Below are 20831 nucleotides of genomic sequence, written 5' to 3'. Positions count from 1 at the left end.
GGCTCTTTACAGAAAAAAATCCATGTTATTCAGGAAGAGAAACCTTCTGCATCCACGCAGCAAACACGCTCATTATGTGCGAGTAATCTCCCCTATTTCCATATTCCTAGATCATCTATATATCTTCACTTTAAAGCTTTTTTACACATCCAGCACTAGTGCATAAAGAAAAAGCTGTCTTGCTAACAAAGTCGTAGTTTAAAGGGACATCATAGAAATAAGTCGCACTTTGAAGTGTACACTGCAGCCCTAGTACTTTGCTATCATAGCAACATCTGAAAGGTGCTTTGTTCACAAGTTCTTTCAAGTATTCTACCACTGGGGGCGCTGTGTATCCAAATGTACAACACAGAAAAGAACACACTCATTGTTTTTCAGCAGCGCCGACTCTTCCTTAGTAGAGATTTAAAAAAATAGTAATAATAAAAATGAAGAAATCGAATAAACCGCAACATTACTGTAAAACTTCCAATCTGTAAACTAGGAGAAGATGTAATGCATAGCATTCATTAGGAAACTCTGTTCTCTTGCTGATGTAGAACTACAAGTACAAGCATGCACACACTATGACCATAGGCTGCATATGTATAAACATGCATCACGATGGCTCAGTTGGAAAATTGGTATAATTTTTTTTATATTATATATGTATGAAATATATATATAAAAAAAAAAAAAAACTTCAGTCTTCAGTAGGTGATACCCTTTTTAATGGCTAACTCATAATGATGACAGAATATGACGTTTCAAGGCTTACTATGAGCTGCTTATTTTTTTATTTTTATTATTATTTTTTTTTATATATTTCATAACCACTGGCTAACACGGTACAAAAACAAACATTTTCCTTATATTTATGTATATGCATATAAAATGAACCTAAACTTGTGGGTTTTTCGGGACGAGCGCCTGTATGGCAACCACTCATATCCCTACTCTACTCCCTGCACTTTGAGTCCCTTGTGTAAGAAAAACACATTAGAAAGGTTTGATACTCCTGCAGGACTATGGTACATTTACCATATAATATAAATGGTTTGTGAAAAAAAAAAAAAAAACCTTAATCAATCACATACTTTATGCTAATTAGATGCAAAGTGTCAATTATTTACCATAAGTGTCTGGAGATCCAACTCCTCCCCCTTGACTCTTGATGTGACAACTGTAATTGGTGGGCACTTGGCATCTAATTTGCATCAGGCGCATGCTGTTCCATAGGAATTCCGTTTTTTGTCTGTATGCAAAGGAGTTCTCTCGAAGCGCTGGGGGCGGGCCCCAGCGCTAAACAGCGAGAGAACTCTCTCCAGCACCGCCTCCATCTTCGTCAGCAACGTCCTCTTCATCCTCTTCTTCCGGCGCACCTTTCAGACTTCTAGGCCTTGGGCAGAGCAGACTGTGCATGCCCACAGGCCACGAGAAAATGGCCGCTTACAATATGGTAAACGGTCATTTTCTTGTGGTCTGTGGGCATGCGCAGTCTGCTCTGCCCAAGGCCTAGAAGTCTAAAACCTGCGTCGGAAGAAGAGGATGAAGAGGACATTGCTGACGAAGATGAAGGAGGCGCTGGAGAGAGTTCTCTCGCAGCATTGGGGATGCCCCCAGTGCTGTTTGAGCGCTGGGGCCCGCCCCCAGTGCTGCGAGAGAACTAATTTTCATACCGACAAAAACCGGGAATCCTACGGAATGGCAGCGCAAAGAAGACAACAAATGGTAGGAGAAGAATAGCCTTTCTTAAGGCTATTCCGACGTGTTACTCGGGGGGGAAAAAAAAAAAAAAAAAAAGTGTTTTTTATGATAGGATCCCTTTAAAGAGGACCTTTCACCATCTGGGGAAATTGTGGTTTAATACACCGCTAGAAAGCCGACTGTACGCTGAATTCAGCGTACAATCGGATTTCCCGTTCTGTGCCCCCAGTGAAGAGGTATCGGTGCCGGTACCGTAGCTCTTCACTGTCAGAAGGGCGTTTCTAGCAGTCAATCAGGAAGCCCTTCCTCACAGCAGTGCCTATAGCGCTGTACTGTAAGAGCAGTGAGTTCCTCCCCGCTCTCACAGTACAGCACAATAGACGCTACTGTGAGGAAGGGCTTCCTGATTGACTGCTAGAAACACCCTTCTGACAGTGAAGAGCTACGGTACCGGCACCGATAGCCCTTCACCAGGGGCACAGAGAGGGAAAGCCGATAGTGTGCTGAATTCAGCGTACTGTCGACTTTCTAGCGGTGTATTACACTGCATGTGCCCCAGGAGGTGTAAGGTCCTCTTTAAATGACAACATGGTCGGAAAGACTTATTGTAATCTGTTTTTTTTTTTTTTTTTTTTTTTTTTTTTTTTTTTTTAAGTGTAGCTTTACATGTTAGCTACACTATTATACAACCTGTTCCTATATCCATTCCTAGGAGCACTTCTCACTTAGGAAATTGGGAAATGTGTACGACAGAGCTGTTACTGCAGTCATATTGGTTGTCACACAGCTTTACCAGACACAGATGTATAAAATAAGTAAATAAGAGTTAATGATTATTTCCTTTAAAAGGGAGACTCCACTTAAAAATATAATACTGAATGAGAAATAAGTTAAAAGCAACATATTAAAACAATGATCATAGTCCATTATTTTGTCGTAAGTAATAGAATCCTTTTAGGCGACTACTGTTTAACAAATGGGAGTTTTCTTAGATAAGACGGTCATAAACCATTAGCTTTCTACAAGCTGGAGTCAGATATGCTTTAAGAATGCTTCCATTCTGTTACTACACCACAGGCTGGCTTGGCACAGACCAAAGGGAAGCCACAAATTTGGAAAAAGAGACGGCATGCAAGCTATGAATATCTTCTGCTTTAAGCTGTAAAATCACTATATTTAGTATATTCAGAAACATGACAACAGCATAACAATGCAGAGAATGTGTATAATAATAAAAATACAATTTGTTTGTCACAAAGCCACTTTATGACTCGTGGCCATTACCTCGGCGGTATTCAGCATTCCCATAGTACAGCTGTTCTCACAGAACTGGTGGAAACTGAAAAATATTTGCATAATGAATACAATCCTTGCCTTTCCATTTCTGTCTCTAGTAAGAGTTGTGATCCTGTAGGTGGAACATAGCGTGAGCATGGGTTGATAATCCTACATCTGTTTTAATAAGGACTATGGGCTGCTTCAATCTACTGCCCTTGACTTACTTAAGCTAGTTATACACAGCCCATCAATTTGAGAAGAACTGACTGACTATTTGAAGTGTATAGAGGTGCTCTAAGTTTCCAAAAATGGAAGATGACATGCAGAATAAAATAAATAAAATAAAAAAAATAAATTGGGATTTCAACATACCCAATAATTTTGTTCTTAAACTAGATAGGCCACTGCTTTACCTTTCCCAAATGCATGCTAGATCAAGCCAACTGTGCACATGTTTGGAGGGGGGGCAATTAAAGGACTATACTAGAGTAGATAGCTAAATGAGCCGCCTAAAAGTACAGGGAGAGTCAATCTTGGACAATCTACTACATTTTTACCTCTTCTCTCAAGCTGTGTGACTTGTGTGTTTCAAATACAGCACAGAGACTTTGTACATGAGGATTAATGCAAAAGAGATATTCAAACAGTAATACTACATACATAATGTATGTAGAGAGAGTAACATGTCGGTCATTACTGACCCTCACATCAGAGTCTACAAAAACGTATAAAAATGTAACAATAAATACTTGTGTGTTCACACAAGATGTACATATATATGCAACCTCGCCCCTAACCCCTCACAATCTCATATACATATACTTTACCACTTTGCCCCTCCCCATAACGATACTCCAGGAGGCGCTCTATAACGCTCCGGAGCAGCCATGTTTGCCGACCCCCACCGCTCTGACAATCTGCGACACCGCCCACCCATGTCAATACCCCTAGGCGGTCTAATAAATGCAAAAAAAAAGTTTAAAGTAAAAAAAATATAAAAACAAATAAATAGGATTAAAAATTCAAATCACCCCCCTTTCCCTAGAACACATATAAAAGTAGTTAAAAACTGTGAAACACATACATGTTAGGTATCCCCGCGTCCGAAATTGCCCGCTCTACAAAGCTATACAAATATTTTTCCTGTTTGGTAAACGCCATAGCGGGAAAAATGGTCAAAAGTGCCAAACCGCCGTTTTTTCACTGTTTTGATTCTGATAAAAATTTGAATAAAAAGTGATCAAAGCAATAACATTTCCCAGAAATGGTCGAACTACAAAGTACACCCGGTTCCGCAAAAAAAGACGCCCTATACATCCCCGTACACGGATGTATAAAAAAAAGTTACGGCTGTCGGAATATGGCGACTTTTCAAAAAAAAAATTTTTAACATAGTTTTGGATTTTTTTAAGGGGTCAAAATGTAAATAAAACCATATAAATTTGGTATCCCCGGAATCGTAACGAAACACAGAATACAGGGGACATGTCATTTTGGTTGCACAGTGAACGCTGTAAAACCAAAGCCCTTAAGAAAGTCGCAGAAATGCATTTTTTCTTCAAATCCACCCCATTCTGAATTTTTTCCCTGCTTCCCAGTACATTATATAGAATAATTAATGGTGGCATCAGGAAGAAAAATTTGTCCCAGAAAAATTAAGACCTCATATGGCTCTGGGAGCGGAGAAATAAAAACGTTATGGGGTTTAGAAGGAGGGGAGTCAAAAACTAAAAACCAAAATCACAAAAATGCCATCGGCAGGAAAGGGTTAACTTCAAATACCTCTGTCCCAAAGTCACTATGTAAAGTTTCTCACAACACCGTATATATAGCGGCTCTAATACAAAGTAACTGCAACACAAAAGTCTCACGTATTCTCTGAATTACAGCAACAGCAAGATACAAAGTTACATTTCATATCCCATCCCTTATACACAGTACGAAAACCTTACCCGCGCCTGTATATACCCACTTCTACAATCACCGCAGATGAAGTCGCGGGTACCAGCTAGTATATAGTACTATAAGGTTATACTGTATTTTCTGTACAATACATATAAACTCAGTATGTAAACAGAATGTACTGTTGCAGTAGAAGATATTGATAAGCATCATGAAATCTGAAGATTACCAAAGTATTTTGGGTTTTAATGTAAGGCTCAGTGTCAGAAGGCTGGGTTAACGTTCTAGGTCATGGGTCTTCCAGCAGGACAATGACCCCCAAACATACTTCAAGAAGCACCCAGAAATGGATGGACACACAGTGCTGGAGAGTTCTGAAGTGGCCAGTAATGAGTCCAGATCTAAATCTTCACACTTGTGAAGAGATCTTAAAATTACTACTGGGAGAAGGCACGCTTCAAATATGAGAGGCCTGGAGCAGTTTGCAAAAGGAGAGTGGTCCGAAATTACAGCTGAGAGGTGTAAGAAGCATACACACACAATCTAACACTTTCCAGTAAGGCTGTGTTCACATGGTGCATTTTTATTCAAAAAAACTGTGCATTTTTATTAGAAAATCAAATGTTTTTTTAAAAAAATGCATGTGTTATTGACACCAACAAACGCCTTGTAAAAAATATTCTTTCATCGTTCAAAAAACGCTTTTCCTGGTTAATTGTGATATTCTTTGAGATCCTTTGACTCTTATCACTAGCATTCCTTGTCTCCTCCCCACCCCCACGTTCCATTTCCCATTGTCTTTCATTGCTCCTTTTGTGGTTTTTACACTATTGAATGTTTAGCAGTGTTTGTACTGCCACGCTTATTGTTTTGTTTTTTTAACACTATGTGTTCATTGTTAACATTTTGAATTTTCAAAGTGACATTAAATAACAAAAACTAATGTTCATTAAAAAAAAAAAAAAGTTTTTTCTGTCCACGTTGCTCGTCTCCTTCACACTCTCTATATATCTACCAAGCTACCAGCCCATCAGTGACCCTCCGAGCACTCACAGAAGAAAGATTGTGTGATTGAGACAGGGAGAGAATAGAATAGTTAAAAATAAAACAAATTTTAAAAAAAGTGTTTGGGTGCATGCACACTGAGTAACGCCGGGCGTGTATGAGAGCCGTACACGCCGGCATTACAGCAGACTGCCGAACACTTCCCATTCACTTCAATGGGAGCGCTCGTAACAGCGGCGTTTACGAGCGCTCCCATTGAAGTGAATGGGAAGTGTTCGGCAGCCCTGCTGTAACGCCGGCGTGTACGGCTGTGATACACGCCCGGCGTTACGTAGTGTGCATGCACCCTTTGGGTGCATTCACACTGAGTAAACGCTAGCTTCTTCTGAACGTAAAACACGTTCAGAATAAGCGGCGTCTAAAGCAGCTCCATTCATTTCTATGGGAGCGGGGATACGAGCGCTCCCCATAGAAATGAATGGGCTGCTTCTTTCACTCCGTGCAGTCCCATTGAAGTGAATGGGGAGTGCCGGCGTGTACGCTCCGGCATGAGCAGAGCTTGCCGTATACGCCGGCACTCCCCATTCACTTCAATGGGACTGCACGGAGTGAAAGAAGCAGCCCATTCATTTCTATGGGGAGCGCTCGTATCCCCGCTCCCATAGAAATGAATGGAGCTGCTTTAGACGCCGCTTATTCTGAACGTGTTTTACGTTCAGAATAAGCTAGCGTTTACTCAGTGTGAATGCACCCTAAGGGTGCATTCAGACTACGTAACGCCGGGCGTGTATGAGAACCGTACACGCCGGCATTACGGCAGACTGCCGAACACTTCCCATTCACTTCAATGGGAGCGCTCGTAAACGCCGCTGTTACGAGCGCTCCCATTGAAGTGAATGGGAAGTGTTCGGCAGTCTGCCGTAATGCCGGCGTGTACGGCTCTCATACACGCCCGGCGTTACGTAGTCTGAATGCACCCTAAGTCTACCTTCCATGCTGTGGCTGAAGCCTCTAATCACCGATATGATCATCTAGATATGTGAAGCAGGTGCTGGCTTGTCAGGGGATCAAGACCAGCCCCCACCCCCCCACCCCAGTCCTGGCTGCTCTGGCAGTCAATAAAGTTTAGACAAATGCTGCTGCTCATAAGTTATGAAATCACATATATGGTGGGTGTGGACAACACCTGAAGTCATATGCACAATAAACGGCACACGATCAGGACCAGTAAGTAAGTGATTGGTGGCTGTCGGTAGCAGCAATATTGAGCTGACAGCTATCCATATAATTTAACCTTCAGATCCTGGTTAGAGCATCTAGACTAAAACTGTACAGCGCACTCACAGGGACACGCACGGGGGGTTGGGGGGCCGGGCACACCTAGGTATACTGCCCATATACACAGATGTAGCAGCACAGATGTGGCAGTGTACCAACAACACTAGGACTAAGTCATGGGCAGATGCTCAAATATAATAAATTGACAACTGGTTGTTACTATTCTCCATGTCAATACGGTATGTTCCTACACAGTATGAGGTTGTCAGCAATGATTTTAAAGTCTCGGCATGCACGAAAAGATGCTCCAGGACTGTTATTTCATGGAGTGTATAAGTATTTACAAAGGAATACGTGTCAGAAGAGTGGCCAGATCGCCTTGACTATCTCAATAATGGGTTGGTGTCATAGATGATGACAGTGTAGGGCTGAATACGATGCTAGTAATCTTGGAGAATATGCAGCATCTGACTCATCAAGCTAAAATCCAAAAACATGGATTGCACACAGAGCTGAGTTGTACATTGGATAAAACAGAGCCAACAAATCATAACAGCTCATTGAACTGTCTTATGTCACTCTTGGACTACTAAATAGATGACGCCTGGTGCCTAATCCCAGCTTCTCTGCTTAGCTTCTTGGGTTATCTTATTCACCCGCACAACAATCCTCCCTGTTAATAATAAAGCCATCTTGGTAGCTAAACAAAGGCTGACATTTAATGTCCTCAATGTACAAAGAGACAGGAATTAAACCAAGAAAACCATGCGTAGATCTATGAAATTAACATTCTGATATTTATCATTTTTCTTTTTTAAAAGAGACCGCCTCTGAAAAGACTAATCTGTTTTTCCTTCTGTAGTATATCCTTTGTTTCTTGGGGAAGTTAGTTGACAGAGCCCTTCAGTCATGTGCATAGTCCTAAGAACTTGGGGGTGTTATGCATCCACAGCTTAAGGCGCCATTCACATCCGTGTTTCTAAAAAAAAACCCACAATGCTGTGATGGATCTGTCACATGATGGATGCCGATGATGTCCAATAGAACGATCTGAATAATATTGGTGTGCACTGGACTCATTAAAAAGGGAAAAAATATCTCTGCATGCTGTGCTACTTTTTCCTCCAATGTGGGATGTTCCATATCAAGAACAATAAAACTACTGTAACACCAATGTGTAATATGAACATGGGTAATATTTTAGTTCATTGATACATTCTTCATTCATAATGATATGGATATAGACGTACTGGATAGAATTTTTTATGGGGTTCCAAAGATTATTATAGCTGAAAGAGAAGGATATAGAAATGTGGCTGCCAGCAGGGAGTACTGTAGACTATCATACAGCAATAGGTCATATACTTCAGTGTAATATACATCAGTGGCATAACTACCGGGGAAGCAGCGGAGGCAGCTGCCACAGGGCCCGGGGCATTAGGGAGCGCGGCAACAGCCGCTACCGCTGCAGGTTTTTTTTTTTTTTTAATAGGCCGTTTCTGGCTGGAGTTACTCCAGCCTGTAACAGGCCCTACTTACTTACCGATCCTGGCAGGGACCGGGATCAGTAAGTGACACTGCGGACCCACAATCACCATTATTATACTCAGGGGTCTTTTCAAACCCCCGAGTATAATGATCGGAGGTCCCTGACGTCATTGAAGATAGCCGACAGCGTGGAACGCAGGGATAGGTAAGTAACAGTGTTTATGTTTGTATCCCCCTCTCAGTCTCTGATTACTACACTCGGGGGTCTGAATGGGGTATAATGCTGTGTGCAGGGGCAACTATGGGGCATAATAGTGCGCCCAGGAATGTGGGGGGTATTGGAGGATCAGGGGTCTTCGGCGTCAGTCGGGGAGGGCCCCATGTCAAAAGTTCACCACAGGGCCCCGCCATTCCTAGTTACGCCACTGATATACATAGTTAGTGCCCAAGTAAAAGCAGCTATTGCACACAGATTAGTCAAAATTAGAACATCTGATCACAAGTAAAATATTCAGTTTTTTTTTTTTATCTGCTTAGGTTTTTATTTTAGGCTAATACTATGTATACTGAGGACTGGATCTTCAGGTATGGTGTTGTAATACTGATGTGTTATTCTATCCTTTTTTCATGCCATACATGGTGGAGCAGTAGATCACAATGCAGAAGTAAATTAATGTTGACAAAGCGGTCTGCTGATATTATATTGCAAGTATAATTTTGTACATTAATAAGTCACTCCTAACATTTAGTTATTTAGATGGTGGATTTGCAGCATGTCGTAACCCTAAACCTATTGCCCCATTTTCTGTACCTATAGCCTGAGTCTGGGTATTTAGGGCCAAATAAACAAAAAAAACCACTGATATTACTTGTAATAGATGTAAATCTTGATTTTAAAAAAAGGAAGTGGATTATACTTGGTGAGAAGGTTCATTCTTTTGAGGTTTCCAGTGCTCTATTTGACATGGCGGGTGGCCTGTCACTTGCTACAGAAACATTGCCACAATTTACTATTGCCTAGACAAGCGAGCATTTATAGACTGTTACTATGGAGCGATAGGAGAACAACTTACAGTTCTAAATACTAACGGATACCGAACCTACCGGGTTTAACTTTTGTAGCTTAAAGGGGTTGTCCCACGTCGCATACTCACCAGTCTTCGTTTCTTTGAAATCTTCAGTCTTCCGGCTTTGTTTCGTCATTGGTGGGCGGGGTCACATATGCAAAGCCAAGCGGCGAGATGCCGCCGGCCCTGCGTGCGCGCTCATAGACCAGTCTAGCCTTCACAATGCAAATACAGACCCGACAGGATGCCGGGTCTGTATTCGCATTGTGAAGGCTAGACTGGTGTATGAGCGTGCACGCAGGGCCGACGGCATTTCGCCGCTTGGCTTTGCATATGTAACCCCGGAGCGGAGCGGAATAACAGCATCGCTTCTGCCGCTGCTGGCTTCATGCAGGGCAGAAGCATAGCGATGTTGCTGGCTTCACCTGTGTGTCCCCAGTTAGACGCCGGCACAGGTGAAGCCAGCAACATCGCTATGCTTCTGCCCTGCATGAAGCCAGCAGCGGCAGAAGCGATGCTGTTATTCCGCTCCTCCGCAAAAACCGCGATGTTGCTGACTTCACCTATGCCGACGTCTAACCCTGCATTGGCGGCCCCTTCCCCCAAAGGGTAAACTACCCCCCTTCCCCCCAGGCTCGCTCCCGTGCACTTAGCCCCTCCTCCCTCCCCCTGAGAGCAGCAGATACATCACTTGACTCAGGAGCAGCTAGGTCAGGGCTGTGGCCACAAAAAAATGAATAAAGTGATATAGTGGACAAACAAAGCAGTTTTGCTGAAGCAGTGTATTTAGGAAAAGTCTTACATTCACATTAACAAGCATTATAGATAGGATCCTTGTGACGGGACAACCCCTTTAATGCAGGGATACTTTAACCATAGAGCTAAAACTGCACCTGCAACAAGCCCTATAGTACTGGGGGTCTCATCATTCACCCCACAACAAACGAGACAGTACCATACACCTCATTTTTGAGGGTCTAAGAGGTTGTATCCACAGCAAGCAAACATCCACAGAATAGAACATAAATGTATATAGTAGGAAAACCCCTTCAACCTACTTCTGTTAATCAAAGTCTTTATAGCGTACACAGTTTTATACAATGTTCAAAATCTTTATACATCACTCATCACCATACTATTTACTCATAAAAAAGATCAGATCCTAAGTGCATCGGCAACTTATGCAGGTTTGATTGGAGGTTGGATCACCAGATAAGCAGACATACCTCTACATTAAAAGGGCTTTCCCAGAAAATATAGGATACGTGATAGGTATCTGATTGCTGAGAAGGGACAGTCCAGCATTTCGGGTGCTGTCCTACTTAACCATATCAGCAGCAGAGCAGGGAAGGGGTGGAGGGCTGAGAAGCTAAGAGCATTAAGTGAGAATGAAATCTGCACTGACCACTTGGTTCTGTTAAAACTACTGTGTTTCCATCTGTATTGATAGAAGGCATTGCATAAACTAAGTGGGGTCCCACAGATGCTGTGGTCACTGTCGCCTGCTCGGGTGTGCTGAGTACTTGCTTCAGCCCTGATAGCTGAGACCTTCAACAATCACTAGAACGAAAGCTCTATCACCCATTTTCCACCTTACCGCACAAATGGATGGAGGATGAGTTTAAAGGAATAGTGGTCATACTACTTTCCTTCCATGGTCTTCTCAGTCTACACATAGCTACCACTGTCAATTTCTAACTCTGCAAATTCCAGACCTTTAGATCCAGAGTACATACAATTGGCGCAAGACATTGTCAATGAGTTTGAGAAGTATATTGTATAGAAATATGAATACACTTACCTAAAACAATGACAACAGTTTTCAGAAGACTCATCATAGTATCACGATTTCTTCTTGGACCAGAGCTGTGCCTTGACATCCGCATAGTCCTCTGCCTGACATACACAAATATATGTGCGTAGAGAACTACCATTACCACGAAGGTGACCAAGTTAAAAATAGCCCAGAAAACCAAGTAGGAATCACTGTAGAGTGGAGCCATGTTGGAACAATGCTCAAGATCACAGATGCAATTCCATCCAACGCTTGGTATTGCTCCCATCACAATAGCCATAGTCCAGATAACCACTATTACCACGACCACTCTTCTGTTGCTCATTCGTGTGTGAAGCTGCATTCTGAATACTGTAATGTGCCTTTCAATGGCAATGGCAAGCAAATTGGCTACAGAGGCAGTCAAGCTAGTGTCGATCAGACCTTGTCGTAGCAACCATGTGCTTACAGTCAATCTTCTAGTGTTAGGACCCGTGTTAAACATTAGATAAAAGTAAGCTAGTCCTGCAAAGAAGTCTGCTGCAGCCAAATTTGCCATCAAATAATATATAGGAAAGTGGAAACGCCGATTCACATAAATAGCCACCATAACTAATAAGTTGGCTAGCATGATGAATATACATACAGTGATGCCAAGTCCCATCACTAGCTTGTTGACAGTGTGCCATTCTGTGGCTAGAGGTTTTCCACTTCGATTGTAGAAAAAGGTTATTGTTTCATTGTAGTAGCATTGGTGCTCACTCACTGAAGAAGTCTGTTAAAAGAAAAGAAAAGAAAAATCAACACGATATATAGCATACAAAACTATAAAATGGGTGCCATATAGTGATACAAAGCAAGTACTGTATTTATCAATGTATTTGGGAGTTGCATAAAATAAATCCCATAACCATAATGTCTAGACTGCTGGTAAACTAAAATTCATCATCATGCAAGTGCATCTAAGTATACGCTTGTATATAAAAATATTCACTAGAAATTAGAAATTTTTATGAGAGACTACACTTCCAAGTCCACAGACAACTGCATAAACAATGTTCCTTTTCAGGGCAAGCCCTGCCATTATATATTATCGTATATGGAGGACAATATATTTGACATTCAACAGGCATTGTATAACACTGCATTTGTGTAGACCCCAGTCATCAGAAAGCTACTTAAAGGGGCTCTATCATTGGGAAAAGTCATTTTTTAACTAAACATATTTAGAAAGGCTATTCCATACATATCTTTGTAAATCTCCTCAGTAGTTTTTGAATGAACCGTTTTTTTTTTATTCATATGCTAATTAGCTTCCAGTGTGCACCCCAAAAGTCTCAGCAAGCACTGTCTCTCTGCTATGTATACGGCACAGGCTGCTGCTGCTGACTCATCTCCCTGCTCTCACACACAGCAGAGAGACAGTGCTCGCTGAGAACTTCCAGTGCTCGCTGGAACCTAATTAGCATATGAATAAAAGCGGGCTCATTCAAAATCTACTGAGGAGATTTACATACAAAATGTATGTGTGGAATAATCTTTCTAAAGGCTATGCAAGGGTGTGCTTATTTAAAAATGATTTTTCCCCAATGATAGAGCCCCTTCATTGGAAAGAGGCCATCTTGATGGAACAATCTCTGTAATCCTAGGATTTACCGAGATAGAATCAAGAAATATGGACACAATCAAGACCCGTGCACAGGCACCTGTCCCTCTTCAACCCCATTGTAATACAGCACAAAATATTTGGTCTATATTTTGTGCCAATGATCATCAATAGGCACCTTAATATTTGATGCTATTATAAAAGAAAATTGTGCCTTTAAGGTTATACTCACAGACATAAATGATCCTACCACTAAAGCTGATGAAAGGCTTTTCTTTACAATTTGGAAAGTGTTGCTTTTTTTGTAAAGATCTCTCATCATCCCCTAACCGCTTTGTTACAAGTAAAGCAACACCTGTTTACATTCTGCTTTGGGCAGCAGAAAACTCCATTTATAGAAGAAAGCAAATAAACAGTTTATGACCTGAAAAAACCTAAGCCGTTTATTAGTTTATTGTTTATTAGTGTATTGTTTGTGAATTTTTAGAATGTTGTCCGATTCTTGTCTGACGTAGCATTCTAGCTGCTTAAGAGTCATAGGTTGTGCTTGCTGGATTTTTCATTTCTTAAGGCACCAAATGATTTCCACTGGTAAAAGATCTGGACTGCAAGTAGTACCCAACCTCTTCTTCTGCAAAGCAATACTGTTGCAATGGATGCAGTTTGTAGTTAAGCATTGTCTTGCTGAAATATCTATGAAAGAGGTGGGTCTGGAGGGATCATATTTTCTTATAAACGATCTATATACTGCTCAGCATTGACAGTGATTTTCAAAATCTGTAAGCTGCTCATGTCATAGGTACAGAAGAACGAACCAAATTCAACCCAAAATTTTCAAAAATGTTGTGTTTGCCTGAACACCAAATACTATTATGCTCGTAATCTGGGGTCTGCTCAGACCCTAGAGCAGACCTGGGAAATGTGCGGCCTGTGGGCCACATCCGGCCCTCTGACTGTTTCTATCCGGCCCTCATAGCTAGTGGAAGTTTGTTCAAGGACGTGCAATTATGTCATCACAGCCTATCACCAGGATAGGCTATGACTCGTTAGTGGGCAGAGCCACACGGGACTGTGTGCTTACTGCAAGCTGCCGGCAATGGAGGCTGCTGGATAATAAAGAGAGAAGAGACAGCATGTGTGAGCAAGAGGGGGGAACTAGGAGCAGATGTAGGGGGGCAGTTAAACTGAATGCACATGGAGGGGATGACATTAAACTGGGGCAGCTGGAGGAGGATATTAAACCATGGGGGGTAGCTGGAGGGGGACATGTTTGCCTCTAGTTGCCCCCAGTTTAATGTCCCCCTCCAGCTGCCCCAGTTTAATGTCCCCTCTAGTTTCTTCTGGTTTATACTGGGGCACCAGGAGAGGGACTTAATATTGTGGGACATTGGGAGGGGAACGTTATAATGTGGGGGTGTATAATGTTAGGGTGACTGTAGGAGGATTTTACTTTGTAGGGCCCATGGGAAAATTGATTGAGAATGGGCGAAGTCAGTGGGGAAGTGGGTGGAGCTAAATTTGCCACGGCGCACATGGCCCTCTAGAACCATTACAATTTCTCATGTGACCCCATGGGAAAATTAATTGCCCACCCCTGCCCTAGAGTATAAAAAGTGGAGGGAGGTGAGGAGAATAAACACTAATCCTCACGTTGACTCACTTCTTCTGGGCATCCAGTAGCTTCCCCATGTCCTCTTCAGGCCTCAGCTAACGTCACACTTCCCAAAGTCGCAGCAAACATGCCCAGGGCAAGGTGAGTGTTTATTTCCCCTCACCTCCTATGGGCCCAATAGCACTTGGTAAAAACCAAATCGAAGGAACAAACCACATGATTATTCACAAAATGAAATTTGTGAGGTTCTACCATCTCTAGTCATAGGCACTAATGCAACCCCATACCAGAGATGTAATCCGTGATAACCTAAACTGAATAATGTTTTTTCTGCTTCAAGAGAACATTATACATTTGTAAAGAAATTATTCTCTTACATACATTGATAGATCTTAATGGAAATCAATGATTGAAGCCAACCGGCCTGGCTGTTTAGATGTAGCAAGCAATGTCATGATCTAACATTGTCATGCAGGACATACCAACACATGAAAACCCACCAAGAACGTTCCCAGAAGACGTTTACTCCATTAGACAAAGTAATTTTTTTAGTGTTAACGGTGTCATTTCTGTTCATTAGGATTCTTCAGAAAGACAGTCAAAGACGTTTAAGAAAGAAAGATTCCTTGTTCCTCAGTAAACTAAGTTATAACATAAAATTCTCAAAGTCCATTTTGTTTGGGTTTGTGTTCTCCATGTTTGCTGTACAAAGTGAACAAACGCACGTTCTAATTTAGCACCAAGCGTCCTTTGTGATCAAAGATGTTCCGTGGGGGACTCTAAATCCAGCTATTTAATATAAGGCTAGCAGGCAGAAAATACACAAAAGTGGAGATGTGGAGACTAAAAATATACAGGCAAGGAAGGTAAAAACCCGCAAGAGACTAGAATACTATGAGAAGCAGTCATTAACTTCTCCACAGGCGTTCAACATAAACCAAAAAAAGGGAGTTGACTTTTTTTTTTTAAGCACATTAATTGTTAACATGTACATAAAAATAAAGTGACTCTAGATACAAGGGACAAACATCAGAAAACGTTCATGTACACTAAGTAAAGTTGGCTCTACAAACACATATTTGGTTATTTTCCATTTATGGAAAAATCTCTTTGGGATCAAAGACCTAATTTTTGGTAAAAGCCAAACAGTCCCCCAGCAGAAGACGTTGAGTGAAGGAAAAATAGCAAAAACATGTCCCATTCTGGAGAGGAGTGCTGGTGAAATATCTTAACACTAGGATAACATAGATCAGGATGCTGAAAGCAGAGCAAACAAATGATAAATTCTTTGCTTCCAACAGGAAAAAAAAAATCAGCTTAATGCTATATCGTCACATAGATGGAATGTGATCTATCTTAAGTTAGATCAAGGTATGCAAAGTATTCCATGTCCACATCCAGGTAGAGCAACACAAATACAGCACAGAATTTAGATGCTAGACACAAATTACAAGGTCTCCTTTAGCCAGGATTGTGGTCAAACCCCTGCTGCCTTGACATACTACTTACCAAGGGATCCATGATGTGAAGAAGTCAAAGATATGCTTGACCTTCTATGTCCAGACATGGGCTCACTCATACTAAACATAACTAGATACAGCAGTGGGAGTATTTATATATTTGGAGGAGAGAACACTGCTGAACGTAGAGAAAATAGTGCCACGTTCTACGGGATGTAGGAAGAAAAACCCTTTAGATCTTTGCAGTTACAAACCTACTTTGTAATCGCCACTGCATTTAGCATTAAAGGGTCAAATCACTTGACCATTCCCCTCCTTACTTTAATTTCAATAGCTTGTACTTTTCCATTATAAAAAACATGTTCCAGTTTTCTATGTATTTTAGTTTAGATTTCGCTGCTTTATGTTTTATTCTTTATTTTTGTAAAGTTTAAGACCAGGCTTTAGTTTCCTAAAACATATAATGAGAAGTTTACAGCAGACTATGATTCCTTTCAATGCACAAGTAATAAATATACATGTGGTATCCATCAACTGTTGACTTAGTAATAGATTCTTTCTAAACACTGGAGGACGGAGCCTGAGAGGCCCTGAAAGCTCAATTACAAAACCATCTGCATGTTACTATGGGAGCTCATGAGCCTTTCCTGCAGCTTGTAGTCACTGCTGTTTCCAAGGGACAGGTATAAAGTTACACACAAAGTTCTTCATAGGCTAGGATGAAGATAATAAGAAACTGGTTGTGGAAATCAAAGGGAGAGAGAGATTTTATATTTATATATATATATATATATATATATATATATATATATATATATATATATATATATACATACACATACACTTTATATTTTTTTGTAAGCATTTAATCTTCATTTAGTAGTGATTTATACTGTTTCATTGGTGGGTCACCAACACAAGAATAGTGCGCCCATATCGACTGTTACCTGTCGGCAAGGGGGCAGAAGATTGATCAGAAACCGCTCGTGTACAGGTTCTCGACATTTTTTACTGAGTAATAATTATGTATATCGCCAGCTTCAAATAGGCGTATATTAAACACTCAAGAGATTCATTTTCAGTAACTTCAATTTTACTACAGTCACGTACTATGTGGTTTACTCCACCACCAGATGGGAATGCCTGGGGGAGATGAAGACCAATGACAAAGCTGTAAGCAATGAAATGTGTTAGTAAATAAACAATTCCGCAGTGATGTAAAAGCTACACATGACATCTAACAGGCACAGACAAGAGGGGGCTGGAAGCGGTTATCACCAGGAAAATAACCAATGGGGCATAATGATCTCCCCTGTGGACAACACAAGAGAATGAAAGATCTTTTCACACAGAGTCTGGAATTGCTCAAAGATTCCACACTTCCAAAGTGTCGGAGTAGAGTATACCATGACTAGGGTGAAACTCCAGAGAGAAAAGACTTTCTTTGCTAATCATCATTGAAAAAGATGGAAAAAATGATGAAACATTACAAAATGGTTAAAAACTGCTAAAAAGTAACACCTATATAACTAAGCCTGAGGGAAGGATTTATTTAAAGGGATACTAAATCTAATGCACCCTGACTATTAGGACAGATTCATTTTCACAGAATATAGTTGGTCAAAGGAATAGAACAACTAACGCTGTATTAAGGTCTACATATACTTGTGGAAAGTTGGCTAAACCTGTTCATTTCAGTGTGACCAGCTGGCTATCTTAAAGAGGTTGACCAGGGTAATCTGGATATTTTTTTGTTTTAAACTTGGGCAGGAGGAGGTAAAAAAAAAAAAAAAAATTACATACTCTCCTATCGCTGCTGCTTACCATCATGTCCCGGCCTTGATGCTCCAATGTTTTCTTGCAACGGAAATCCTCACCGGCTGTGACTTCCTGGGTCCCTTTCCTTAGGCTGCTAATTGGCCTCATGGGCCTAAGGAAAGCACTCGGGGGAGTCACAGGTAGAGACGTCCTGTTTTTTTCGCTGAGGCTGCTGATCGGCCTCAGCAGTTGGCAGTTGGCGTGCGGCAGGGACTTCTGCTGGATGAAAATATTGGAACAATAGGTCCGGAGCATACTGGTAGGCACCAGAGCACTGGGAACGGGCAAGTATGATATTTTTTTCAACTCCCTCAGCCTAATTAAAAAGAAAAAAAAAAATCATCTATCTATCTATCTATCTATCTATCGATCCTGGTCAGCCCCTTTAAACTGTACTACTTTATAACATGCTTCACTAAAGAACAGTGCCTTTATCTAAATATTTCTCCTGTCTTTACTTCATATCTGATTGACTTCAGTCCATGCTCAAGCAGTGTCAGTTTACAATGAGCTCTATGGAGGGGGAAGATGAGGTCAGAGGAGAAGGAGAAACACAAGAAATATGTGGCCATCTAGCATTAAATGAGCAATTCCTCTTCCTCACCTCTTTATAGAGTTCTATATTATAAAATTTCATCTGATAGGATGAAAATGGAAACAGACACTTTTCTTATATAAAGTATATTACAAAGTTTGTTCTCTTCACCTGAACTATGGTGGTACATGGACTGCAATACTCATAGACCATAGCATTCTCCTTCTAAGAACAATACTTCCAAAGGAGAAAACATCTACAGTGTGATATCCCACAATTTTCTTCCCCTGGATTCTCAAAAAATTCCTGAGAAAAAATTATTTGTGCTTTGATATAGAAATCAGAGGCACAGAATGGTTCACAGTACGGACAGTGTATTCTGGCTCCATGCCACAGGAGTAGTGTAATGTAATACAGGTGTAGTGTAAGTTACAGTCTATCACAAGTCATTCACTGTGACTGCTCTGTGCTGGACCGCCATGTGTGTCACAAATCACAAAGGACTAACATATGACATGGGGCTTAGGGATAATTAGGTTATCTATAGCCAATACCTGAATTTCCAGGTTTTGAGTAAAGTTAAGCTTTTAGTCTTCTTGAGCAAACATCAGCTGTTTACATTGTTATAGTATAAAAAAAAACACTTCTTGTGGTTCATCGGCTGACATATTTTGTACGTTGTTGCACACAACAATCACTGAAGTCTCGCTGTTTTCTTCTTCTTCGTCACAGGGTGTGAGAGACACAAGAAGCATTTTCTCTTTTGATATATAGTCTACCATGCATGGCACAGAGCAAAAAAATAAAGTGTTAGACATAACGGGTGATGCATACTAGAAAACTTCACACATGAGATAAAATACTATTCTATATGACAGTAACTGACGTATACAGAAAGTATCATGCTCTCTGCAAACATTAAAGGTTCATTACAAGCCGGATGCTACTGAACTAACATATGAACTTTGCCATTGTCTTACAGGCAGCAGTTTAACCCATCTGGAACTTGCTAAAACTTAGTTCATTTACTGAGTTTAAAGGCCAGTAAGAAGAAACAATGACAATCTCCAGAGAATATATTGCACGCACGGTCACACAACTAATGTTCCCTTTTTAAACTGACTGATAAAGGTTGGGGCAGACTACAGTTTATAGACAGGGTGTACAAAATAATCACTACTTACCCAAATCAAAGCATATGGGGAAACTTTACACTGCAGCGCTAAAAACTAAGGTTGGTAAACTCTTACTTACACATTAAAAGGATATTCTAGCTTAATGTTTTGATTCGACTTCCTCTGGCTCCAGTGCAGAGGCCACATGTCCATGTCACATCAGCACTGGACGCCAAGATACAAGACCAGAAGCAATGTAGCATCAGCACTGGAGAAGGTCTAGTAAGGCATCACTTGGTTTGTCATCTTATACCAGTAATGGGAAACCTTTTAGAGACCGAGTGCCCAAACTGCAACCCAAAACCCGCTAGATTATCACAAAGTGCCAACACAGCAATTTAACCATAATACTATGCGGATCCACACTTGTGGACCCGCAAAACAGAGTCGTGTGAATGAGGCCTTACAGAGCTTTCAATAAGACAAACAACTTTATACTGAAAGGTACACATTTATGCTCACTATTTACATCACACAAAGTTATTACAGCCTGTAATAATATCACATATCTGCTATTAAACCGATACTGTGCGATATAAATAATGAAGGGTCCCTACACACTACAATCTGCTCCACAGTAGCCCCCACACAGCTCAATCTGCTCCACAGTGGCCCCCACACAATATAATCTATTTCACAGATGGGTGTCCACAGAGAGGGCTCTGAGTGCCACCTCTGGAACATGTGCCATAGGTTCGCCGACACAGTCTTATATCATTCTAAGCTAACAAGGGCCTAGGCAACCCCTTTAGGGATTGCATTTGCAGTACATGGGTTTGATGGAACTCCTGGGTTTTCTGGGGTTCCCATGCCTAGTACCTTGTAATGACAGCTGGCTGTGGCCTCATGGAGGAAGCAGCTTATTACCATTCTGATACTCACAGCATGCTACTCTATAATTATATAGGGTTATTAGTGGTACTATGTTAGGAGTCCATGGTGAGGTATCTAGCTGGTTTGGGAACCACTGCACTTCTATATGCTATAGCTGTCACCCTTCGTGCTATATCTATGTGTAAGAGCTAGCCGAGGAATAGGAATAGCCGAATGGGAAATCAGAATAATCTCAGAGGTTCCGGTATTCTCCACAAAAAGGCAGTTGTCAAGATTTGTTGATGGTAAAATATAGGAAAAAGTATGTTTCATG

At 41.1% G+C, this 20831-nt stretch overlaps 1 protein-coding gene across 2 annotated transcripts in view; it reads right to left on the bottom strand.

Annotated features, from left to right (window-relative positions):
* The window catches only part of LPAR1 (lysophosphatidic acid receptor 1), a 112074-nt gene that overhangs the window by 14734 nt on the left and 76509 nt on the right, over nucleotides 1–20831 (bottom strand). For both annotated transcript variants that reach the window (XM_075280258.1, XM_075280266.1), the window contains one exon: nucleotides 11506–12253. In XM_075280258.1, coding sequence (XP_075136359.1) covers nucleotides 11506–12253 — 748 coding nt within the window. The remainder of the gene's footprint in view (nucleotides 1–11505; nucleotides 12254–20831) is intronic.

This window comes from Leptodactylus fuscus, chromosome 1 (genome assembly GCF_031893055.1).
Source record: "Leptodactylus fuscus isolate aLepFus1 chromosome 1, aLepFus1.hap2, whole genome shotgun sequence".
NCBI classification, from domain to species: domain Eukaryota; kingdom Metazoa; phylum Chordata; class Amphibia; order Anura; family Leptodactylidae; genus Leptodactylus; species Leptodactylus fuscus.
The sequence above is the reverse complement of the archived record's forward strand: the minus strand, read 5'-3'. Positions and strand labels throughout refer to the sequence as shown.